The following is a 24,198-nucleotide window of genomic DNA, read 5'->3' as shown; positions in this document are numbered from 1 at the left end:
GCCAAATCTATTGGTTACAACAAACTACCAATCAACATACCCCGGCTACCTCGATATGCTGCTTGTCGAACTTTTCTTCCTTTTCCACAAGATCTGCATCAGGCGACGCTCCAGGGCCATCAAAGATCTCAGCAATCTCCTCCAAGCTCCGACCCTTCGTCTCTGGGAAGAAGAAGTATGTGACCCCGAGGAAGACCACCAGCAAACAGCAGAAGACTATATAGTACTTCCAGCCCAGGTTCTCCATGCCAACGGGATTGACGAATGCTTGGATGACCAAAGAAACATAGATGGATAGCAGTTCGCAGCTGATACCCTTTGATCGGAGACTGTAGGTAAAGATCTCAGTCGGATAGCTCATCAAAAGCGGCGTATATGCGATGTCGTAGTGGAAATAGAAAACGAAGAGGCACACCACCACGACATATCCGGCCGCCTTGTTGTTGTCCTCGTTATTGACCGCCGAGCATGCTGTCCAGACAATGTATGAGATTAGCATGCCGACGCCACTCCAGAGGAAAAGTGTTCGTCGTCCCAGTCGGTCGACCAAGAGAGCCGCGCTTACAGCTGCAGCGAAGTTGAAGATCTGCAACAGACCGTTGATGAGCGTCTGCATGAATGGATCCGTTATGCCGATCGAGTTCAATACCAGGGTAAGATAGTAGGATACCACTCCTATACCGTTCCACTGTGCAAACCCACCAACGCACACGGCGAGGAAGAGCCGCTTCCGGTTGCCAGGGGTAGCAACAAGCGCACTCCATTGTACTGATTTGGCCGCACTCTCTTGTTGGATGGCGTAAACGATCTCGCTCATCTCTCGGGTAACCAGCGGGCTATGTTCGTCACCACCTGAATGGTACCGGGCAAGGATTTGCCGCGCTTCATCTTGTCGCTCTTTGGCTACGAGCCATCTGATTACCGTGTTAGTACTAACGAAACTCCATATAGCGCTCGCAATTCATACCTGGGAGACTCAGGCAACGTCCAGAAGAATGCAAGCTGCACTAGTGGATATCCAGCCTGTAAGATCGTCGGTATCCTCCAGCTCCAATTCCCCGAGTGGTTCTGAGTCCCAAACGTTGTCCACGCAGCCAAGATCGCACCGAGGTAGTACATGGTCCAGAAAGCACTTGTGTACTTGCCTCGGTGCGTCGGATAGGCCAGCTCGGCGATTAACATCGGGGAGGGTTGGACGACGAACATGCCTGCAGCGCCCACGACAGCTCGTGAGACAACGAATTGCGCCAATGTTGTTGCTGTTGCTTGTATGATAGTCGCAATGATCACACCGATGAGACCACTGAACAACACTATGCGCCGGCCGTAGCGATCAGAGAGCACCCCGACGAACGGCAGCACCACTACGGAGCCGGCAGACTGTGCCGCATTGACCAGACCAAGAAGCGCTCCAGTGGGGTGGCCGAAGTATTCTTGCCATTGGGGGAGCGACTGGAGACCATTCATCAACGAGCCTGTCGAGTGTCAGCGACGTTCACTTGTATCCATCGCGGTGGCGAAGCTATACTTACCATCATATCCTGCCACAGCCGAAGACAGCAGAGGTACCAATAAGATCAGGTTCAAGCGTCGCAAGTGCGGGATTTGGAACCAGTACTTGTTGGTCTGAGGCAGCACCTCCGCTATGGCATGACCAACGATATCGGCGTCTTTCATGGTTGCAACCTCAATAACGGTGGATACAATAGTCGGGAGAAGTCTTCTGATCAATCAGCAAGAAGGCTTGAAACACGCGTCGACATCTCGGGTATATATACGATCTGGCATGACCCGGCTATGGGGTATGCCCACAGCCGGCACATGGCATTGTTACCCCAGGTTCTGAGCGTCGGTTCCTGCTAGTGAAATGCGGGTTGCAGCGACGATCGGGATGGAATGGGGTGATGCGCGAGTCATGCCGGGTGGACGGTCGACTGTCACCCCAACGCTAACTGCGTCATATCAGCCTAGCCCGGGGGGTCTCGTTACGGGGCACAGTCAACCATCGGGTGCCTGACACTCCAGACTCGTCTTTGCATCCCGCCTGTCCCTGTACTGCTTAGATTTGCTGGATGGATGGCACTCTGTTCGCCTCTCAGCTCATGGCGCTATTCTAATCACGCGTGGTCAAGCAACATTCCGATACCGAAGTGTTGCGCAACAATACTCCACGCACCTGAACCTATTTTCGGCGCATGGTCTTGTGGCTGGATGACAGAGACAAGATTGCTATCCGATCTTGGCACATGAGGTTTCCATCATCGCAAAGTGGGGATATGGCATGCAACATCTCCATTCCATTCACGCTCATCTCTATTGCACACCCTCTATAATGACCTTGAAAATGCCCTCCTGAGCAGCTTTTACCAGCTCGAAAGCTTTCTCGGCATCCTCGAACTTGAATCTGTTCGTGATGAGTTTCTTCACATCGACCTTGCCTGAAGCCACCAGGTCTATTGCATTCGGGTAGCAGCCAACCGAGTAGCGGATAGAGCCCTTGATGGTCAATGCGCGGATACAAGCCGTCGTGATGGGAAAGACGACGTTCTAGCGTGCTCCGTCAGCAACTGAATAGCAAGATACGGTTATAATGTAGACTTACTTCCTTGCCCATACCCGCCTGGACGTAGGTACCGCCCTTCTTCGCCACGTTGATGCCGGCCTGTATACACGGTTCGGCTCCTGTGCATTCCAGGACGATGTCTGCACCCTCGCCCAGATTGAATTGCTCTTTGATGGCTGCAGCAATACTCTCTGAATGCGCGACAGGGTCAGCTCCTTCCTTTGCCCTTGAAGGCAAGAACACGCCATCTGCCGCATATGCTTTGGCAAAATCCAGTCTTGCTTGGGAGATGTCGACAGCAATGACTTTTTTCGCGCCCGAAGCTTTTGCGACTGCCTGCGACAGTACTCCAATAGGCCCCGCGCCGAAGACGACCACCGTCTGGTTCGCGCGCAAATCCGCAACCTTGCAGATCTGGACTGCCACTGAGACTGGTTCGACCATTGCTGCTTCTTCCATGTTCATATGGTCGGGGATCTTGTAGCAGTAATCACTGGCCACAGTGTAGTACTTTGCAAGTGTTCCATCCCATGGTGGCGTGGCGGCAAAGATGGTATCGTTGCAGAGATTGTATGAGCCTGATCGGCAGTAATCGCATCGCCTGCAAGGCACCCCAGGCTCAATTGCAACGCGATCTCCAACTTCAAGGTTTTTGACGGCTGAGCCAACCTCTACGACTGTTCCGGAGCTCTCGTGACCAAGGATGATGGGGCTGTTCAGGACAAAGTCGCCGATGCGGCCGCGCTGCCAGTAGTGGACATCGCTGCCGCATATTCCTGTTTGCGCAACATGTACGCGGACTTCATGCTCGTCGCGTAGCTTAGGTACTTCGCGGTCCTCGAATGCGACATCTTTGATGGCACGAAGGACGAAGGCTGGGTTCTGAAGAACGGATCAGTTTCAGGCTAGAGAAGCGCACTGCAGTCATCTCACCTTCTCAGTGGTAGTTACGGAAGACATGTTGTTTTCCAAATCGACTGCAGCGTCTCATTGAGTTCTTTGAGAGCTCCATCTTGTATGCCCGTGACCAGTATATCTGAACACAGGTCGGGTGTGACGAAGCGCAAGTGCGGGGATCGTGGGGTCAAGGGCAACCGTCAACCTGCGCGGGGTGTTTCCCCAGTCCACTAGACGACACCACCCCTACCCACATGATGTAGGTATGTTTTCCGAGCAGGTACACCCACTCCGATAGCCATCGTTCGATAAGACCGAAATCGCCATGGCGCGCCAATTCGGTTGCGATCCTTTCCTCCCATTGCATCCTTTCTACTTTACACCTTGACTTCCATCACCCACAATGCCTCTCGCGCAGCCCTCTAACCCAGACGAACATGTCACGTCCCAATTCTCACTCAAAGGCAAAACCGCAGCCGTAACAGGCGGCGTCCGCGGAATCGGGCTAGCAGCCTCCAAAGCCCTCGCAGAAGCCGGCGCAAACGTCGCCATCTTATACTCCAGCACCAAAGACGCCGACGCCATCGCCTCGTCCATCGCATCCACAACAGGAGTACGAGTGCAAGCCTACAAAGCCTCCGTAGAAAACAAAGAAGAAATAACCCGCGTCATCAACACCATCGCAAAAGACTTCGGCGGCCTAGACATCGTCGTCGCAAACGCCGGCATCGCCACACACCATCCGGCCGAAGACTACACCGAAGACCAATGGCGCCACATCATGGCCGTAAACCTCGACGGCGCATTCTACACAGCGCAAGCCGCAGGCGTAATCTTCAAGCAGCAAGGCCACGGCAACCTCATCTTCACCGCTAGTGTATCCGCCATCCTCGTCAACGTCCCGCAGAAACAAGCTGCGTACAACGCGTCGAAAGCGGGTGTCGTGCAGCTAGCCCGCTGCTTGAGTGTCGAGTGGGTGGATTTCGCGCGTGTTAATTGTATTTCTCCCGGGTTTATTGCGACGGATATGCTGGATGTGCATCCGAAGGAGTGGAGGGAGAAGTGGATGGGTATGGTGCCTGCGGGGAGGTTGTGTGAGACGGGCGAGTTGAAGGGCGCGTATGTGTTTTTGGCGAGTGGGGCGAGTAGTTATATGAGTAAGTCTTCTTCTCTCTTTGTTGTATGAGTACCAGGTTGCTGACATGCTCGAATAGCGGGGGCGAATTTGGTAATAGATGGAGGGTATACGCTGCCGTAATCTGGTCACGAAGGCGAGCACAAAGAGAGGTTTAATCAAGTTTTGAGTCCGTTATTGCGCCCTGGAAACTTGATCTTTGTCTTTGGGCACTCTACGCGTCCTTTACAATCTTGGCATCTACTTCACTAATCGCACTGCCCTCGTTCATGCATCGTCAGCCTCATCGTCGTCGTCGCTCACCCATCCTTCCTTCCAAAGCTTATCGATATCCTTCCCCTTAATGATCTTTTCAGTGTGAGCATCGACCCAAGACATACGTTCGTCAGCCGGAAGCTTACGGTAAGCAGGCCAACTAATCTCTTCGCAAGCGGCGTAGATATAGATACCAAGCTCGAACTCCTTCCTTGAATGAAAAGCTTGCTGTCCTGTGTGAGTCTCATCCTCATGTGAGGCAATACGCGCAATGCCATACGCATGTCTCGCAAGGTAGTCTTCTCTCTGGGCAAACCAGTCTGTCGCATCAAACCCAAACTGTTCTTGCGTAAAGTCAGCATAGTAATGCTCGCGGTTGGCAGTAGTGATTGCGAATACCGAGTGGAGAACATCGTCATTGTGGTCTGGGTCGGAGCTGACATGGATTTTGGTATGTCGAGATGGGTAGATGATGACCCATTCTGCCGTTGCGCCTAGGGGTCGAAGCGCCTCTTGGATCCATGATAGGAAACAAAATACACTCCTGTCGCATTGGTCGAGCTTCATAAGGGCTGTTTGCAGATCGTTAGGTACGCTTGGTGGGAATGCTGCACGGCCTTTTGCGGTAACTGGGTCTCCATTCGAATCTGTTGCGATGTTGACATAGTAGTGAGTGACATCGCCTTTCTGAGCGGTAAAGAAGTTCTTCACGCAATCGTGTTCAACATTCTCTAGAACAGTCGTCCAAATCTGTCTGAAGGGCTCTATGATTGCTTTGATCTGGTCATGGTCTTTCAGAGTGGTTGGTTTGGTGTTAGCAGTTGTGCTCGCGGGTGTCAGCCCTATGGCTTTGAGTAACTTGTTTAAGCCTTTTAGGCCCGACTTCATTGGTAACGATTTGCTGCGAGGGCGTTGAGGCATTTTTCGTTCCAGTTGCGGTTTTGGTGGATATTGACTGCTTCTCTCGAAAGGGCAAAGATCGCTTGGAAATATGACATGGCCATCACATAATGAAGCTGTGTGAGTAGAACCTACATTGTGCATACACAAAGCTTCAGACGTCTTGTTCTAAGATGGATAGGGTTGTTCAACATTCAACCCATTGCTGGAAAAGACAACGCAATAGGAGAGCAGCCCGTTCATGAACGGCCATGTGTGTATGTAGGTGGTTGGGATACTGGTCGTGACGTATCAATACGTCCAACATAGTTGAAATGTTGCACAGGGTAGACAGCGGTGAAACCTGCGTCAAGGAACGATAAGTTGTCGGCATGATACATTGGACAGAGTCGACTGGCATTACGGGGTGGGGAAGGTCCGGCCCGTGCGGACTTAGCGCGGGGTTAGCGTGCACCCTGAATCTCCTGCTCCTTGTCCGACGCCCTTCCTTCTTCATCCTCAACACCACACCTCACATTCTTGCCAAGAGCAAACGACGAAAGCCACGACGCCATCATCATACAAGCATCTACTCCGCGAACGCAACACCCTCTCCTGCCTGCACAGCCACGATCGCGTCTGCACGGCTTGATTGGCAAACGATGCACGAGACCCACTCGTGATGCACGTTGCGGTCAGGCCACAGCTGTAAAGCCACTCACACACAGCCACGGGGCGCAAATTGGGGCGCCTACATGGCGGTACGCAACCTCTCCTGCCTTGGCGGTTGTCTACGCTGCTGCTCATGAGCAGTGTGTAACCCGATGAATTACGTGGTTCGCCCAATCTGGCAATCTCGTGTAAACAGTCACCGCCTCCAAGCCGGCACTCGGCACGGCATCATAGCAAATTCAAGGGCAGATGGTAAGACTCAAGAGTGGCCATGGCTTTCTACCGCCCCCATAGAGTTGCACAAGTGGTGGATCTGGACTACGCAATGCTTGTTGGCTTGGCAGATGGGTCACTGTGACTTCAACCGTCACCGTGGGGCTGCCGGTACTCGGCCGACGATCTTGCATAAAGCCCTCAGCTTTCTCCTCACACTGTGGAGTTCTCATCAACCTCACTCTTCGTCTCACACACTTGAACACTTTCTAGCCTCATTCAACTCCTTACATCAAGTCAACTACCACCCAACATCATCCAAAATGACTTTCTACCACACTGCTGAGGACATTCGTATCGAGGACAACCATGTGTTGAAGGCTCGTCTCCAGACCGCCGAAGGCGAGTGGAATGACGCCGAGATCGACCTCAATACCTGCATCGGCAACGACAACGGTAAGAATGACATTCATCCTCAACACGGTATTGGCATCGATACTGATTTGATCAGGCAACTTCCACTGGGATGGCGAGGGCTTTGCCAACTCTGCCGAGAACATCGAGTTCGCACTCGAGGGAGATGGCGACGTCCCCGTCCTCCGTGCCACCCTCTTCGACGCTGATGGCAACCCCGAGACTCGCGACATCAACTTGGGCGAGCGCATCGTCAACAACGATGGCAACTTTCACTACGGTATACTGCAACCACCAGGCCGGTGAAGCTTATCGCTAACACGTTCATCAGAGTAAGGGATTTGCCTGGTAAGCCTTGTATAGGTCCCCGGTATCGGCAACCTATGCTGTGAGACACTTCAAAGGAGGACATGGGTTATGAGTGCACCGGAAAACTCCCCCAATGATATGAAATGACATACCAACTTCAACTGTACCTATTCTCTCAGCTACCTCGTGATGGCTGTGCTTCCAACAAGCAATCACTGTGGTACTTTTCTTCCATTTCCCATTCAGTTCTACTTACTCACAGGGTAGGCGATGTACGTATTCGGCCATTCACTGGTACTTTCTTCCAACTTATCCAAGTACCTCTACACATCCCGTGACCTTACGTCGCTTTGTTGCCTAATAGCTTCGACCCCACTATCAAGGCTGAACAAAGTTCCCAAAGTGAGTTCTAGCTCCTGGATCACTAGACAACGAGTTGATCGCACAAGACATCTGCTGCTCAGCAACTACTCGTACTCGCATCGCCATTCGAAGCTCACCATGACCGAATCCACGTCTCTCGCATCATGGAAACTCCATAACAGGTTCGTCGACATCGTTCGCAGCAACGTCAGTCCAATCCTGGACCTCATCCCCTCGTACAATACCCTTGAGTTTGACTACAACGAGACCGAAAACACCGTCGCACTGCGCATGGGCGAATATGGCGACAGCGAGATCCTCGCGCATTCCAACGGCTCCGCATCCAAGCGCGTAGTCCGCGACTCCAAGATCCGCAAAGCAGGTACCGTCCTGGAAGTCAACAGGCCAATGAGTGGTCAGTTCAAAGCCATCGCGCCGTTTGGCTGGAGCGAGACTGTGCAGCAAGGTATTACCACGCCGATGAGCGCGCCGGCACATGCGCTTGTGCTGATGTATATGCACATCTGGGTTCTCAAGACAAACAAGGCAGATGTTGAGTTGCCTATACCGAGGTATCAGAGTTTGTACGATGCACTAGTTTGGATTCGAAACGCGTTAGATACGGAGCTGGTGTTGCCGGTTGGGCAGCGTAAGGTTCCCGCGGAGGTTTTGACCGCCTATCAGAACCAAGCTGTCGATAGATCTCAGCCACTTGAGAAAGAAGATGTTGAGACAGAATGACATAGTACTTGATTTGATTTCGTGGGCTAACGCCGTTGTACTTCAGGACTTTGTTATGTGCCCCTTGCTAACCAGTGCGCAAAATGAAAAGAAACTGACGACTTGGTATCAATTTATCCTCAGCAGATGCTGCGCCGCGTACTCATGTAGTACTTGCGCCCCTCCAGATCCCAGGCATACACATGCGTACAAAAGAAACAAACTGATGGAAAGGAAAGACAAACAAAGGGAACATCTAGAGAGACGCCGTCTTCTTCTCACTTATCGACTTGACCTCAGTCTCAGTGATCGCCTCGTAAGGAACAGTGCGGACTACGTCATCCATAGCCGGTGTGTCCTTCCAGCGGAGGTCAGGCGAGTCCAAGAGCGCCATTCTGTTCTCAGCCTTCATGCGATCGGCAGTGATTCTTTGCGGGTAGTTGCGCATGAACATGTTGGTGAAGTGACTGCCGTAGTGGATGCCCTCAGTAGGCTCCTGACCGGCCTGGAAGCCCGGAAGTGGCTTCATGACGGCGGAGAAGTTGGGCTCGTGGAAGTAGGCGAAGGCGAAGCGCTCGCGGGTGTTGAGGCCGACTTTGTGGGGTGTTGAGGGGAGGAAGGAGTTGGTGATGTATTGCATCATGTCGCCCTGGAATGGTGGTTAGTAAAGCTTTACTCAAGAACGAGTAGTTGGAGTGACTTACGGGGAAGACGGTGAAGACGTCGGGGGTGGGTGGGACGTAGACCCAGCCGTCAGTGTCCTCGTGCTTGCCGGCTGCGGTCGTCTTCCAATTGGCATACTCCTCGCCCTCAATCGGGGGGCGGATGAACAGCCCACCCACGGCATCCTGGGCAGCGATGACAAGCAGACCGTAGTCAGTGTGCGAGCCGATACCACGGCCAGCCTTGCCCTTTCCGTTGGTCTTATCGGTCTGGGGGAAGCGCAGAACACGCATGTGGTGCCAGCCATCTTGCGTGTACCTGGTAAGGGCATTGCCGTCCTCCAATCCGAGACCCCAGGCGATGAGTGACAGCATCTTCTCCCCGCTCTCGCCAAGGTAGTCCATGTAGGCTTGCATGATGGTCTTCATCTGAGTGAACGGCCATGGGTTGGGACCGTGGCACGGCCACTTCTGCTGAACACGGGGATCGGTCAGTGCGAGCTCTTTGGTGACGGTGAAGATCTCGCTGTAGTCGGCGATGTTGTCTGTGATTTCCTCTCCCGAAGCGATGTAGCCAGCGAAAGACTGGTCGTCTAAGCAAGCTGCTTTTTGCTTGTGGTCAAGGCCGAAGAACTTCTTGCTGCACAGGAATGCCGCATCGGCGAGCTTGCGGTTGATGGGATCCATGGAGATCTGGAGGATACCGTCTCTCTTCCAGGCGTCAATCATGCTCTTGCCAAGCGCCTTGTCTGCTGCACTGCCACTGAGAGTCTCAGGGAGCTCGAATGTCTGGAGATTGCCGACAACGGCCTTGTGACCCGGTGGCATAGCACCCATGGGGTGGCTGTACTGGGCAGCCTTGTAGTCGGCCATAGTTGCCAGCCTCCTGACCGAGCTCGCCTGCGAGTTCGATGTCCGGCAGAGGGCGCGGAACTTAGCCGGCCTACTCATGATGGTGCGAGTAGACATCCTCGTGATGTTGTGATGTGTATTGTGAGAGGAGGAATGGAAATTTGTAATGACGAGACAGGGTTAAGAGGGGAGATTGTATGAATGAAATGAGCTCGTTGTGACTGATGCTTCGAAAACATATCTTTCCCCCGGGCTTATATACATATGTCGACTGGCATTGCTCTAGCCCCGGAGACCAGCGGCAGCTGTGAGTGAGTTTACTATTCTGCATGAGCGGACGCTTGAGTTGGTCTTCGCAAAGTAACTCCGGACGGTGAAACTGCATTGTAGAATGTGTGCTCGGCTTAGAGACCACCGGAGGGTCTGGACTACGTTGCGGATGATTGTCCCGGCTCCCTAGAGTCGCCTACGTCGTTCCCCGGGGTCGGATCACGACCTGTTCTTCACCATCCTCTGCTTATTATTCGTTGCAAGGCTGCCAGAAGGCCTTTGCGTACCTTGTCTCGCCAGCGTTGATCGGGCATTGTTCGAGAGATGTTGCTCTCAGATGAGGCGAACGCATTGACCAGGTAAGCTGGGAAGGGGTTAGAGGCGCCGTTTGAGATGCGACTGATGTACGACGAGCGATACGTCGCGACGAATGTGAGGCTGGGATGCTTACATTTGGCCGACGTCACCCAGGAAGGACCGGGCTCGTGGGACTTGGTAGCACCATGTTTAGCGAACCTTATCTTGGCGTGCGCCACGCATTCACGTGGCATTCAACGGCCGCGCCCAACTTTCGTTCATGGTCGATCCCAGCCTGAGGTAGCACACATCGCAAACGTTGTTTTCGCAGCTTTCGCATTCGTATCTTCCAGGCAGCGTTTTGCCGTAAACCTTGTGCCTGACATCTTCGAGGCTTTCTCAGAATGAAATGTCCCGACTCGATTCGGAAATCGCGCACGGTCTCGTGTGCAACCTGTGCGAGCCTGACAAGCTTCACTGACAGCCCGGCGAGTCCCTACAAATTCCCCTCTCATCTTGCAGGAAATCGATGATCTGGGGTCGAGAAATTCGATCGTCAATGCGGACATTATCGCAATTGGTTCGCTTTCACCTAGAGATCGTCGCGGACGTTTCGTATCTACCTAGATAGGTATCTTAAGAAGGTATCAGTGTCATAGATGCTTCGTTTCTGACTGAGAAAAGGCTACCTGCAACAGGACGAGATGATGCAACACAGCCCCAAGAACAAACTCAGGATGAATTGGTCGGGCCGCGTTCGCAGCGTAGCAACTCGGCCTCATACTCGGATGATGACAGAACGTCGAAACGCTGGATACTAATCCAATGCCTGCAGCGCCACACGGCCTTGGAAGTGTCTAGATGGTAGAAGCCGGCTTACATAGTATTTCCGGTTGCAACGGCGGTTGTGGTTTCCACCACTCTTCGACGAATGCAACGGCTCGGAACTGCTGACTTCCCTACCTACCGCGTCCGGTCTGCTGAAAGTATGCGCAATTCGGCGACACTCGAAACTGATATCGTGGTCTATAGATCGAGGCCCTCGGCGCCAGCTGGAGTCTTGCCGTTGCTCTCTACCGTGAACAAGGTATACGGGAAGGCTTCCGTCCCTCCGCAATCGCAATTCTTAAAATAGGACGGTGCAGATCACCCTGGTCGATCAAAACCCACGTGGTGTCTTCGCGGGGGTCACGAAAGAGTGTGCTCCGGCGTTTGAGCATTCGCGCACGAAGGAAGTGCTGGTGCAGTGGCGACGTTCAAGAGAAATGAGAATAAGGCAAGAGGACCACAAGGTGAAGGGAATAAGCAGTAGTGCAGGGAAACGTATTTACGGGCCTTTATGAAACATGCCGACCTACCACTCGGATACGGATGTCCACCAGCATTGCCCACAAGATACAAGATAAGGACTGCGAACAATGTATTGCAACAGCTAATAAGAACAAAGAATATCTACAAGAATGTATGGGTTGCCGATTGGCTGACTACTTGGAGCTACACTCACGCTGGACACATGCTTAGTTCTTGCCAGTCTTGGCCTTGAGCCAAGCGACGAACTGAGCGATGGTGAACTCCTCAGGGAGAACGGCGTCAGAGCCAGCGCTGCCAGTGGGCTTAGCGACAGGAGCGGCAGATGAGGTGGAAGAGGCGACAGGAGTCTCAACAGGAGCAGCGCTGGTAGCGGCGGCGGAAGAGGACGCAGCCGGGGTCTTGATTGGGGCAGCAACCGAAGAAGCAGCAGCGGAGGAAGAGACGACGGCACTCGAGGAAGCAGCAGGAGTCTCAGCGGCGGCGACAGAAGAGCTAGCGGCCGCCTTGGAGGAGGTAGCAGCAGGGGCCGCAGAAGAGACGACCTTGGACATGGTAGTGGGGACAGGCTTCTCGGGAGCCGCACCCGCAGCTCCACCACCAATCTTGGTGGTAAGCTCTCCGTCCTCAATGTATACACCGCTGAAGAACCAATCCTCAGCACCGTCCTTGTCGGCCTGGCCAGGCAGCCTCAGAACACCAAGATGCCAGTCCTTACCGTCGGACGAGGTGCTCGCATCGAAGGGTCCGGCCGTCTGCTTCAACTCGTCGCTGCCGGTCGAGTGCCAGAAGGCGACGGAGCCCGCATCGAAGTCGATCTCGTACGCAACGTTGTGCCACTCGTCGGCAACGAGCTCGACGTCCCACTTGGAGACACCTCCAACATGCCATTGAAGGTTGGTGTTGGACGAGCCCGAGGCGCCATACTTGAGCTCAGTGAAATGAGACTCGAAGAAAGCGATCTGGTGTTCGTTGGTGGCCGTCGGGGCGTTCTCGGCGGCAGTCTTGATGGAGAAGTGGTAGTAGACCTTGCCCTTGTTGATGGCTGCCTTGGTCTCGGGGATGAGTTCGGTGCGCAGCATGGTCTGGCCGTTCCATTTCGCGGTCTCGTCGATGGTGATCTTGACACCCTGCTTGGAAGCAGTGTCGGCGGGGTTCTTAAAGGTGGTGTCAAGGTTGACGTAGTCGGTCACGGGGCCGGAGCCGTGGATGTAGTACTGGTAGGCGCCGACGGGGTTGGAGAAGGACCACTTGGCGATGTCGGCAGAGGAGGCATAGTCGTTGAAGCGACCGTCCCAGATCATCTCTGAATGCGCATTTAGTATTTGTCGGACTACTGGAGGATATAGATAGCTTACCGGCAGATGCAGCGCTGAGCATCGCGCTCATGAGAGTAGTCTTGGCAAACATCTTGAAGTTATTTGTTCGAAGGTAAAAAACAGAGACCGGCCTGTATGTTGATGAAAAGCGAATGTAAATGCTACGAAAGCAACGAATGAATGACAGTAGTGAGCGGATGAACAACACAAACAAACCAGCAGGAAGAGATGCAGCAGACCATATAAGAAGGCTGCTTGACTCAACGCATACACCTGCAAATCATTACTCGGCATCTAGACGGCGTGAACGCATCGCATGTCAATACTTTGGAAACGCGCGCACCCATATTGAGTATCGCGCGAGCGGTACACGCAGGAATGAACAGTTCTGACAGGACGCCGAGGGCTTGACAGCCGTTTGGTGGTGGAAATTCCGCTATGAAACGTTCGCGTCGGCAACACCAAGCCCGAATCGGCCTTAGTTTGGCCCACACGATGCCTCAACGAGACTAGCGCGAGCGGCTTGGTGATGAAGGATTCATGAAACGCTCCCTGCTCATTGAAGCTTGTTTCATGGTGATACGCGAGGCCGAGATGGAGATTGGGTGATGCCGAGGCGGAGATTAGTTCGTTGCTTGCTTGGAGCTGCATATTGCTGTCAAAATGCCCTCGAGTTGTAAATTAGTTCCGGAGGATTTGACGCTGCGACGAGAACTAAGAGAGTACGTAGTGAGGGAGACATGATCTTAATGAATGTGCCGCTCGATACAAAACAGCGTTGATTGCGACGTGTAATCCATCAATAAGGGAAAGGAAAGACTGTGCGTGTTCCTCATGAAATCGTGTGCTGTCGTCCACCAACTGTTCTGCCTCGCGTTTGTTGTGAGTTCACGCTCGCTCGTGAGGACCGTCATCATTGCGTACGCCCTCTAGGCTGTTTCTCTGTGTCTCTAGTGTAGCGTTGGCGACTTCGACAGCAGGCTCGTGTGCCTCCAGTTCAGCCGGTGGTTGATGTAACTCATGCACTGGCTTTGAGTCAAGCTCGTTCTGGGTCGCCTGGGCATCTACTTCGTTCCTCCACCCACCGCCCAGGTACCACCTACGCTGACTCTTTGTGAAGTCCTGGTCTTCCATCTCCGGTATGACAACATCATTCGCACGAACTTCCCGACGTCGTCGCAGACACCAAAATATCAGCAAGCCTCCGACGAGAGCGGCAGCAACCGCCACTCCTAATCCAATTCCTATCTTGGCACCGGTACTGAGACCATCGGGTGATGATGATGGTGCGGGTACGGTTGTCGGCTCCAATGCGTTGACTGTGGGTGTGGACGTACCGGCTGGTGCGGGTACGCTATACCTCGCAACCAAAGACTTGACGTACTCCCTTGGAAATGTGTCAACATCATCTATCTGCCAGTTTACTATGACGGGATCGGCCACAGCTAGACCAGTTGCAAGCGTTGTGATATCTGAAATGACCGATGTCGGGCGTACGTCTCCGCTTGGCTCATAGGTGGTAGTGAACTCGTATACTGGTGTGACTTCTTCCCCATCAAACGCGGGCGCTGTTATGATTGCAGCATAAGCACGAAACGGTGTGGAGAAACTGGACAGGCAGACATCAGGGAGTTCAGAGCCAAAGCTCATGCCGCTGTTCATGGTACATCAGCTCGGAGACAGACATTAAGGTAGCGATAGCACCATACCTTCTGCAACAACTCGCTTTCCAGAAGGTCCGGGTTCCATTCGACACACCACTTTCGTATGCGGTCACCTCAGCGACAGTTTGCCCACTCGGACAAATTCCTGGACTGTACGTGGGGTTGCCGTATTTCTGACATTCATTGTACGATGGATCAGAGACAATCGAGCGTGTAGGATTTACAGGCCAGACGGTGTCACCAGTACTGCTTCCAACGCCACACTGTTGTGATGACTGTACCATCCATCTATCGACGCATGACGATGCTGGAGTGTGCACCGTTGTCAGGTCCGGTACGTTCGGATGCTCAAGAGTTGACAATGTTCCGAATGGGGTTACAAAAACCTCGCTGACCAAAGCAACTCCCTTTTGACTAGCTTTAGAGCTTGTGGTGGCGGCAAGACCACACTTTGAGCCGTCGGTTTACACACCGTAACAGTCGTAAGGTGACCAGCGCTTGATACGATCGGCATATTCGTCTCTCGCCAACGGCTTCTTCCTTACGGCAAATAGTAGGTAATAACGACCACTTGAAGACAGAGACGCTTAAAAGTAAAGTGAAAAGACGACAGGCTTGCAGACCACGGGCATGCGGGGTTCTTGAACAACAGTACGGGCAAGGCTGAAAAGCGCCCCCATCTTATGCTGACACTATAAGACTCCAAGCTGCCGTCGCACATGCGCCAAGAACTTTGGTCAGTAATGTCTGTGTCGAAATCTCGTGATTGGCCACGGCTGCGCAGCCTTGCATCATGGCAAGACGCCCATCAAATATAATCGGTGAGAAACAACGCTCGTTTATCCAAGTTGGAATGGCTCCGCATGAAGGTGGTAAGCATGGAAGGTCGTTGGCTTGATAAGATCCATAGTCCATGCCGAGAAGCGGCATCATCGCAGCCGATTTGCGATTGTCTCTCGTTTCGTGTAGTGCAAGGCTGCCGCGCGGGTGCGCTGTCATCGCCATCGCATCGCATCGCATCGCACCTCATACCAGTACCTTACTCTGCACCAGGAGGTCGTCTTCTAACCCTCAGATCTGTATCGGGAATTTGTGCAGCCAGAAACGACGGCTAGACGCTGCGGATGCGATAGCTAGTGATTGAGAAGCGGCGGAGGCAACCTTGGAAGGAATGGATGGATCACTAATCATCGCTTAGAGCCTGTCGTTACCTTGGCAGCTCCTTCTGTCTAGGCGTAGATGAGAACATCTATGCCCGCGACGGAGGTGATGATGGAGAGACGAAGTTCTGAGCCTGAAGCGATCTCTGGGTACCTGGGTATCGCACGGGATCGGCGCTATTTTCGGCCAGCGGCATGCGGCTGATCCACACGACCGGCCTAGGCACTCAGATCGAATTCCACTTTTCCAAGCGCACCCAGAATCCCATGACAGCGTTCCACATGGCTGAGACGAGGGCAACGTTTGTCACGACATCATCTTCAATAGCGGCTGCGCAAGAGGAGGATAGACGGCCACATGCAACGCCAAGAGTCGGCCTATCATGACGGCCTTGCCTGCACGCGAGAAGCGACCCCTCGAACCAACTCAGAATGGCACGTCATCCCTGCGTCGCATCGGCATGCTGGACTTGCTGGACCAAGATCCACGACCTACATTCGTTATCGATACATCGCCAGGTAGCCCGAAGTCCGAAAATGGATGCCATTTGGAGTATTGGAATTCGGCCATGGCCGCCGCCGACCCTGGAGGGCTACTGCAACTACTAAGCCGAGATGGTGGTGCGTACTCTGCTAATGAAGAAGGCTATGCCCCGTTTACAAAATTTCGAAGCTGGTCTTTGACACACGACACATCGGATAAGCCGTTCCTTTATCATGGTTTCAACTGGATGAAGATCCATGTGGCTGGCCGCTGGAATGTCATAAGCGGTCTCTTGGCCACCACATGCACCGGCAGTGAGGGCTCTGGGATGACCACTCTCACTCGAAAAACTTCTAAATCGAAAGTACCGAACTTCGATTGGACGGATGAACTTCCTCCTCTGCGGTTGTCACGACATGCAGCCTGGGCGCGCAGCATTGACTGGGCCTCCACCCCTCTTGGCCCAATGTCTTCCTGGTCGTCGCAACTACGCAGTATTGCCAATCTTGTCATGCAAGATCCACGGCCAGCAGTCGTTTTTTACGGTCCGGATCTGATCATGATCTACAACGAAGCAGAGATAGAGCTTTTGGGTGGCTTCCACCCTTGCATGGGAGTCAGCGCTCGCGTCGCGCTGGCTTCAGTTTGGGGCGAGTATTTTGAACCCATCATACGAACCAACCTCGCTGGAGAAACCGTGGAAAAGACGAACACTGCTATACACATGGTACGCAGCGGTTTCATGGAAGAGACGTACTTCTCCTTAAAGTTCATACCCATATTAGATGCTGAGGGCATCACAGTTGGGCATTATGAGCCCCTGGTAGAAACGGTATGTTGCAACTCTCGCACTTTCAGCGCATATTTTGGGCATCTGCCCTTCCAGTGGCGCATCTGACGCTACGTACGGATGAGGATCGTACTCACGGAAGCATGGATTCTTAAACTTGGGTATGCCGTCGCAACCCTTGGGAGCCATGTTTGAAGCTGCGAAGCCATTTCTGCAACCCGCTGACAGCCGTGTAGACTAGACAGGTCATTGCACAAAGACGCTCGCGCGTTCTCCTAGAGCTAAGCGAGGAGATACCCAGGGCGCGCAATACGGATACTTACTGGGTTCTCGCCACCGAAGTTCTATCCCGCAACGATAAAGATATTCCGTTCGCATTGTTGTATTCGGCTGAAGCAGACGGACATGGGTCCGAATCGAGTAGGACGCGCTTTTCCGATACGAACCAACAACACTGCAAGCTTCGTGGCTCATTCGGTCTTCCTAAAGGGTCGCCCGCAGGTCCCGATCATCTGGACTTCCAACAAGATCATGGCTTTACTCCATACTTCCGCCAAGCTCTTACTGCCCGAAAGCCGATCATAATCCGGTTCGATCAGGATCCTGTGGCGGCAGCGTTAGTCAAGGACGTTGAGTGGCAGGGCTTCGGTGATCCCTGCCGAGCGGCAGCCATCTGCCCACTGAACCCGACTTCTTCAAAAGACAATATTCTTGGCTTCATGGTCATTGGGCTTAATCCCCGTCGGCCATTTGACGAAGATTATCTCCAATTCATAATGGTCGCCAGTCGCCTGCTTTCTACCTGCTTAACATCAATTTTACTCCATGAAGAGGACATTGGGCGTCGAGAACGGACTATCGCAAACGCGGAAGCAATGAAATCGCAGCTAAAGGAACAGTTGACTCTGTCCCAAGCGGAGTCTGAGCGCAACTTCTCCAAGTTCAAACGCTTCGCAGAGCGTGCCGATATTGGCATCTTTCTCATAGGAATGGACGGGGTCTATTCGTATAGGAACGAAGCTTGGTTTGAGATGCTTGGTCCAGTGGATCCTGCAACCGATCTCGCTGACGCGTGGAGTAAGCTTATCGACGATGACTTCGTCGAAATGGGACAAGCAAAGTTTGAGGAACTTGTCGAGACCAAGCAGCATCAGTAAGTGATAGGTACGTCATGACGTGCGACAAAGCTTACCGTGACCAGATCATTTGAGTTGCGTCTCAAGAAGAGGTGGAATGCGCCTACCCAGCATATGGATGATACATTCCCCGAACAGGAGCCAATGTGGGTCATCACATCCATCTTCCCTGAGCTCGATGAAAATGGAGAAGTAGTAGAGATCATCGGTTGCTGTACCGACATCAGGTACGTCATTCCTTCATCTCGCTATGCTTAACTAAAGGCTTTGAACAGTCAGCAGAAATGGGGAGAGAAACTTCAGGCTACCCAGGCGACGAGGGCCCGAGAATCTAAACGCAGTCTAGAAAACTTCATCGACACGACATCACACGAAATGCGAAATCCTCTGTCCGCGATCGTCCAGTGTGCAGATAGTATTATCTCGGCTCACAAAAACTTCAGCAAGTCGACAGATTATCAAAAGGTCTATCAGACTATATTGGAGACTACCGTCGACGCTGCCGAAACCATTGTCCAGTGCTCGAAGCACATGAAGACTATTGTGGACGACGTGCTTACCATGTCTAAACTGGACTCAGGTCTATTTGTAATGACCCCAGTCGATGTCAAATTCGACTCAATCGCGAGAGACGCGGTGAAGATGTTCGAAGGTGAAGCCAAGTCAGCTGGTGTGGATTTGCGATTCCAGCTCGAAGAGTCATGCAAAAAGATCGCCGTTGATCTCGTTTCGCTAGACCCTACAAGGGTCTTACAGATACTTATCGTAAGTACGTGAGACATATTGAGATGCTTCGGCTAACAAGTAAGAACCTTATCACCAATGCAATCAAATTCACCCGACTAGAAGAGATACGCGAGATCAGGGTCAGTCTGGGCGTCTCCTTGAAGCAGCCGACCCACAGTTTCAGCGTGCCATTCTCCCGTAGTTCGGAAACATCAGAAGCAGCGACTCTACAAGCAGATTGGGAGAAGGGCGAGATAGTAAGCTGTTGCTGAAGGCGATGTCTCAGGTCTACCACTAACGCAAAAAGATCTACATCATCTTCTCCGTGCAGGACACGGGTCGTGGCTTGAGCGACGAAGAACACCAGCTCCTTTTCGCACGCTTTTCGCAAGCGTCTCCGCGCACACATATCGACTATGGTGAGTATGAACCTTGAAGGCGATCGAACGACTTGCTGACGTATTTTAGGTGGCTCCGGTCTGGGTCTCTTCATCTCACGAAAGCTTACTGAGATGCACGGCGGCGCTATCGGCTTCGCATCTAAAGCCGGCGTCGGAAGCACATTTTCCTTCTACGTGAAGAGTCGTAGAAGCACTATTCGCCCCAACTTTAACCGGTCGGAAAGCGATGCGGCCGTTAGCTTGAGCATACGTGCGCAAAAGACGCTGCTTTCAAGTCGATCGCGCAACGAATCGGACGAACCACCCCAAGCCTCCGCTCCTGCGAACGACATACCCAACAAAGACCTGCACGTCCTCATCGTCGAAGACAACCTCGTAAACCAGCGCGTCCTGGCCAAGCAGCTACGGAATACGGGTATGCAGGTCGCAGTCGCGAATCATGGTGGAGAAGCTCTTGACTATCTGCGCACAACAAAGTACTGCATCTCCGATGGCTCTGGAAAGCCACTCGCACTCATCCTCATGGACTGGGAGATGCCTGTCATGGATGGGTTGACGTGCGTTAGGAACATCAGAGAGCTTCAGAAAGAAGGCGTTGTTAGAGCTCATGTACCAGTCATCGCGGTGACGGCTAATGTGAGGAGCGAGCAGGTAGAAGTGGCGTTGAAGGCGGGAATGGACGATGTGATAAGCAAACCGTTCAGGATACCGGAGCTTTGTGCTTGTATACAGAAGACGTTGAGGAATACGGCTAGGTCATAGTCGTGGTGATTTGGAATAGAAATTAGTACTCTCAAAAGTCGTTCGAAGCAAACGAAGGATCATGCCAGCATGTCGCCAAAGGTCGCACCGCCACTGCGTAATCGCCGCAACCTCGATTTGATGGCATGCTTTTCATCTAGTTTTGCAAGGTGTGAAAGAAACGGTGAGGCGATACTTGATGTTTCCAACGGAAAGGCTATCCGACGGAAACGGTAAACATCACGTCTTGCTAGCGACCGCGAAACATTCGCAACCCGCCCTCCGCATCACCACTCCGCAAAGGTACTTCGAGTCTGTGCATTCACATGCTCAGCACATCAACACAGTCTCGCCATCAATCGCGAATCCACGTGCACCATCGCGAACTTTCCAGCCCACGCAACCAAGCTTCGTTGGGCCGCACGCCCTACCAGGACAGGGCGCGGCTGAACCAACGACCAATCCCTCTCTTTCTTCCAGGCACGACGAAACATGCAATTTTGCGCAAATAGCGACTATGACACACTAAATGTCCTTTAGAGGTAACTCGTGTGTCAAAGACAAGAACGTGATGGTTGTCGCAGTGGGACCCTGCGGTATAAAAAGTCTGTTGAGGCTGAGCCGATGCCAGCCGACAACGCCTCTCACCATGTTCTCCTGAGAGCCTCGCGGGAGCTAAGCGGTTAACGGAGATCATGCCATATGCATTAGCTATTTCTAGTATCATTTGGATCTGAAAAGGTCTAGTCAGGGCAGATTCGAAGGGTATTTTGATGACGTCTTCCGGTGTGTGTCTTGTGGCTTCTAGACACTCGGTGGTAACCAGCGCGAGGCGATGCTACCTTGCTAGACCCACATGTGCGACCTTTGCGAAAAATCAGTCACGGTGCACGTGGAGTGTGTGTGTGTCCAAGATCTCACGATCGTTTTGTCTGGTGGTGGGAAAGGGAGGAAAATTTCTTCGTGGTGCCATGGGGTATATAAGGGGTGGGGAGGTGGGTTGGGTGGAGGAGCATCAGCATCAAGTCATCATCAAGTTCACTACTACACTTCAATCTTCGAATTCAAGACCACCAAACCCTCTAAACATCTTCGGTGTTATCAAACCAAATAACCAACCACCAAAATGAACAACTTCGACTGCCACCCGCGCGTTCTCTCGCTCTCCTCCGCCTCAACCCCATCTTCTTCCAGCCCCGCAACACCCTTCTCGCAGTCTCGCCGCCAGTCCCACGAGTCAGCGCACGACGCCCACCACTTCGTCAACCAAGAAGAGAAGACACAGCACAAGCTCAACCTCAGCATCAAGAAGATGTGGGAAGGCGTCAAGAGGCACGCTGTCGAGCACCACAAGAGCGTCAACGCTGCGTACATGGCTAGCTACGGATGCGGTACTGCGACTGCGGTGAACACTACTGGCGGAAAGGCGTTGTAGATGGGGAGGAGTAGAGGGAGGAGAAGACGAGATATGGACGAAGACTGAAGAAGAGGAAGAGGGGGGCATGAACGATGATACGACGACAAACAAAAGTGGATTTCGAGCGATAAAAGTGGATTTTCTGGTGCATTATACCCCGACGAACGATTTTGTGGCGCCGAGGAGGAGCCAGCAGTGGCTCGGATACTGTTTAATATCTAATAATATACGTCAAAGACCTTGCTCTGTGTTGCGTTGATCTTGCCAATGCCTATGTGATAGCTGAAGAGATTGAAACCAAATGTAAACTCCACTGATCATATACAAACGCCTGCGCACCCTCAAAACCCGATGGAAGAAATAGTACATGACACCATCTCAATACTCGTCGTCGGACTCTTCCTCGAAGTCAACCTCTTCCTCTTCCGCATCATCCTCTTCTTCTTCAGTCTCGTCTTCATCCTCATTCATTACTACACCTAGCTCTCTTCTTCCCGCCGCGTAAAGTGTCTTGTCTTCCTCTTTCAACTCTTTCGCAGTTCGGCGCATGGTCGGAATGAGAACGTCGATGACAAAGTCTTGCAGCTTTCCTCCAAAAGAGTCGTGTAGTGCGATAAGCTCGGGGACTAGCTGTTGAAGACGTGCGCGCAAATGTGCGTCCTCGTTGGTTATGCGCCGAAGTTCTTTTGGAGCATACCGAGGGTATGGTTGCTTGGTAAGATCAGGCTCGCTGGAGAAGTGGCGCGCAATGCGATTGATGTCGCAGCACGTGTGTCGTATCTCTAAGTATGAAAACACGAAGAGGCGGATGTACCCATGGATAAGTCGAGAAAGCTCGAGAATGTTTGCCGCTTTCTCAACCCACAGAGTCAGATCGAGAAGTGTCCTTGTGAGGTTAACACATCGTAACTTGACGTTGTCGCCGTTAGGTGTACGCAAAGTGAGGTCTCCCAAATCTCTCTCTGAAATAACGTTCTTAAACCGATCGCAGAGGAAAGGAAACTGCGGACAATACCAAGCTTGCTCAAATGTATGCTTCCAGAAACACGAGAGGAAGTCGCACCCAGACCTGCTACAGCCACACTTGCATTCGTCGAATATATCCTCTTTTGTAAGAAACTCATAATCTTCGTACGCCCAACAGCTCTCCATCATAGGAAGATGAGTGAGATATGGGGATTGGACTTTAAGCCACAGACATTGAGCAGATTGCCAGGCCAAACAATGTACAGCGGTGGTGTTCGTTCCCGGCCATGTCTCTCTCAGATTCGCCCCTCTTGAGAGAAACCATCCGACTATCAGATTACGTTTTGTCAAAAACCCTAACACTTGATAACTCCTTTTTTGCGTGGCCAGATAGACTAATGGCGAGCAGACTTCCCCCTTGTTGCACTCAAAGTTGTCCCGACTGATATCACAAAAGCCGGCCACCTCCAGGCTTTCGAGCATCTCAATCCTTGGCACCCTCACATTAACCGACAAGTGATAAAGACTCTTCCTTCCTGGCCAATAACGTTGAGGTACGTCAACCCCTTTGCTCGTTAATGCACTGAGCATGCATCTCGTGTGCGCATCCGGCAAGCTTGTTCGAGCGCTGTCACAACAATATTCGACGCCATGCTCTTCCATCAGTAGCTTGACCTCCTTTCTTTCGTTGGCAAGATGGGCTGAAACAAGGCGAATTACCTCCATGCTATAACCTTGATCGCCCCGTAGCTCGTCATCAATGTTACCAACGAAGGCGAGCTGTGGACCACTGAGTAAAGCCATTTGCGACAGCCAGAATTGTAACATGTTTGGCCGATTTGTAGCGGCAGAGAGCGCGAGTAAAGTTCGATGAGTGCGCCGTGCCTGAGAGCTTACATCGTCCAAGTATGTCATTAAGTTGGCATCGAGCAGGGCTGTACAGCCATCCCTCCAGCCAACGATGGTAGACATGACCAGGGCGTCGGCGATCGTATCAGCATTCAGGGCGCGTAAGGATCTGGGTTGACGTAAGAACTCCCGAAGTTGATGGTCTGATTTCTTGAGAACTGCCTCCAGTAGCTCGCTGTCATCTAGTAGCGGGCTGGTGAAACTTTCGTAGCAAATCTCTGCCAAGGCTGACAACTCCTCTTGGCTTTTATTTAATGTACTTCGCATTATAGACCGAGACATCTGCAAATCTTGTTCGAACAGTAATTTCAAGAGGTTCACATAGAAGTCCCTGTACTGCGCAGGGACGGAATACTTTATGATAGTGTCGATGCATGTACTGTTCACACTTAGCATCTTCCCACTTCGAGGTGATACGGCAGCACTAGTCTAATATGGAGCAAAGTCCGACGGTGACTTACTTTCCATAGTTATCTGTCTCGAAAGCTTCGCTTGACATTAATAGAGAAAGATATTTCAACAGAAAAGCAAAGTTCTCAAGAGCGTTCTTACACGCTTTCGAATAGCGAACGCTGTAACAACATTCCTATGCTAGTGGTCAGCTGTCATTGTGCTTTGATGGGGACTGCAAACGTACATGTAGAAGCGTCCGTCCATCTGACGATCGATCCCGTGG

General features: G+C 52.3%; 12 protein-coding genes across 12 annotated transcripts; 5 read left to right on the top strand and 7 right to left on the bottom strand.

Moving 5' to 3' along the window:
- Positions 1-31: 31 nt before the first annotated feature.
- Positions 32-1,677, bottom strand: J4E90_002983 (uncharacterized protein; the record flags this gene model as incomplete). The annotated part of the gene is made up of 3 exons (XM_051432557.1): positions 32-914; positions 968-1,475; positions 1,533-1,677. 3 exons carry the CDS (start codon positions 1,675-1,677, stop codon positions 32-34), a joined length of 1,536 nt encoding a protein of 511 aa, XP_051293979.1.
- Positions 1,678-2,313: 636 nt separating this feature from the next.
- J4E90_002982 (uncharacterized protein) lies at positions 2,314-3,523 on the bottom strand (the record flags this gene model as incomplete). Its single annotated transcript, XM_051432556.1, has 3 exons — positions 2,314-2,547; positions 2,603-3,445; positions 3,497-3,523. 3 exons carry the CDS (start codon positions 3,521-3,523, stop codon positions 2,314-2,316), a joined length of 1,104 nt encoding a protein of 367 aa, XP_051293978.1.
- A 340-nt stretch (positions 3,524-3,863) lies between these two features.
- J4E90_002981 (uncharacterized protein) lies at positions 3,864-4,646 on the top strand (the record flags this gene model as incomplete). The annotated part of the gene is made up of 1 exon (XM_051432555.1): positions 3,864-4,646. The coding sequence occupies one exon, from the start codon at positions 3,864-3,866 to the stop codon at positions 4,644-4,646; it is 783 nt and encodes a 260-aa protein (XP_051293977.1).
- Positions 4,647-4,862: 216 nt separating this feature from the next.
- Positions 4,863-5,738, bottom strand: J4E90_002980 (uncharacterized protein; the record flags this gene model as incomplete). The annotated part of the gene is made up of 1 exon (XM_051432554.1): positions 4,863-5,738. The coding sequence occupies one exon, from the start codon at positions 5,736-5,738 to the stop codon at positions 4,863-4,865; it is 876 nt and encodes a 291-aa protein (XP_051293976.1).
- A 1,199-nt stretch (positions 5,739-6,937) lies between these two features.
- On the top strand, positions 6,938-7,334 carry J4E90_002979 (uncharacterized protein; the record flags this gene model as incomplete). Its single annotated transcript, XM_051432553.1, has 2 exons — positions 6,938-7,070; positions 7,126-7,334. 2 exons carry the CDS (start codon positions 6,938-6,940, stop codon positions 7,332-7,334), a joined length of 342 nt encoding a protein of 113 aa, XP_051293975.1.
- Positions 7,335-7,526: 192 nt separating this feature from the next.
- J4E90_002978 (uncharacterized protein) lies at positions 7,527-8,441 on the top strand (the record flags this gene model as incomplete). Its single annotated transcript, XM_051432552.1, has 3 exons — positions 7,527-7,532; positions 7,732-7,739; positions 7,787-8,441. The coding sequence occupies 3 exons, from the start codon at positions 7,527-7,529 to the stop codon at positions 8,439-8,441; spliced, it is 669 nt and encodes a 222-aa protein (XP_051293974.1).
- Positions 8,442-8,676: 235 nt separating this feature from the next.
- Positions 8,677-10,033, bottom strand: J4E90_002977 (uncharacterized protein; the record flags this gene model as incomplete). Its single annotated transcript, XM_051432551.1, has 2 exons — positions 8,677-9,069; positions 9,125-10,033. 2 exons carry the CDS (start codon positions 10,031-10,033, stop codon positions 8,677-8,679), a joined length of 1,302 nt encoding a protein of 433 aa, XP_051293973.1.
- Positions 10,034-12,018: 1,985 nt separating this feature from the next.
- Positions 12,019-13,219, bottom strand: J4E90_002976 (uncharacterized protein; the record flags this gene model as incomplete). The annotated part of the gene is made up of 2 exons (XM_051432550.1): positions 12,019-13,115; positions 13,168-13,219. 2 exons carry the CDS (start codon positions 13,217-13,219, stop codon positions 12,019-12,021), a joined length of 1,149 nt encoding a protein of 382 aa, XP_051293972.1.
- Positions 13,220-14,016: 797 nt separating this feature from the next.
- On the bottom strand, positions 14,017-14,790 carry J4E90_002975 (uncharacterized protein; the record flags this gene model as incomplete). The annotated part of the gene is made up of 1 exon (XM_051432549.1): positions 14,017-14,790. One exon carries the CDS (start codon positions 14,788-14,790, stop codon positions 14,017-14,019), a length of 774 nt encoding a protein of 257 aa, XP_051293971.1.
- Positions 14,791-16,335: 1,545 nt separating this feature from the next.
- On the top strand, positions 16,336-20,251 carry J4E90_002974 (uncharacterized protein; the record flags this gene model as incomplete). The annotated part of the gene is made up of 7 exons (XM_051432548.1): positions 16,336-17,268; positions 17,463-18,379; positions 18,428-18,589; positions 18,638-19,127; positions 19,172-19,345; positions 19,396-19,507; positions 19,557-20,251. The coding sequence occupies 7 exons, from the start codon at positions 16,336-16,338 to the stop codon at positions 20,249-20,251; spliced, it is 3,483 nt and encodes a 1,160-aa protein (XP_051293970.1).
- Positions 20,252-21,356: 1,105 nt separating this feature from the next.
- Positions 21,357-21,665, top strand: J4E90_002973 (uncharacterized protein; the record flags this gene model as incomplete). The annotated part of the gene is made up of 1 exon (XM_051432547.1): positions 21,357-21,665. The coding sequence occupies one exon, from the start codon at positions 21,357-21,359 to the stop codon at positions 21,663-21,665; it is 309 nt and encodes a 102-aa protein (XP_051293969.1).
- A 360-nt stretch (positions 21,666-22,025) lies between these two features.
- J4E90_002972 (uncharacterized protein) lies at positions 22,026-22,465 on the bottom strand (the record flags this gene model as incomplete). The annotated part of the gene is made up of 2 exons (XM_051432546.1): positions 22,026-22,429; positions 22,462-22,465. The coding sequence occupies 2 exons, from the start codon at positions 22,463-22,465 to the stop codon at positions 22,026-22,028; spliced, it is 408 nt and encodes a 135-aa protein (XP_051293968.1).
- Between the last annotated feature and the right edge of the window lie 1,733 nt (positions 22,466-24,198).

Source organism: Alternaria incomplexa (genome assembly GCF_024043165.1).
Source record: "Alternaria incomplexa strain BMP 0042 chromosome Unknown scaffold_3, whole genome shotgun sequence".
Classification (NCBI taxonomy): domain Eukaryota; kingdom Fungi; phylum Ascomycota; class Dothideomycetes; order Pleosporales; family Pleosporaceae; genus Alternaria; species Alternaria incomplexa.
The sequence above is the reverse complement of the archived record's forward strand: the minus strand, read 5'-3'. Positions and strand labels throughout refer to the sequence as shown.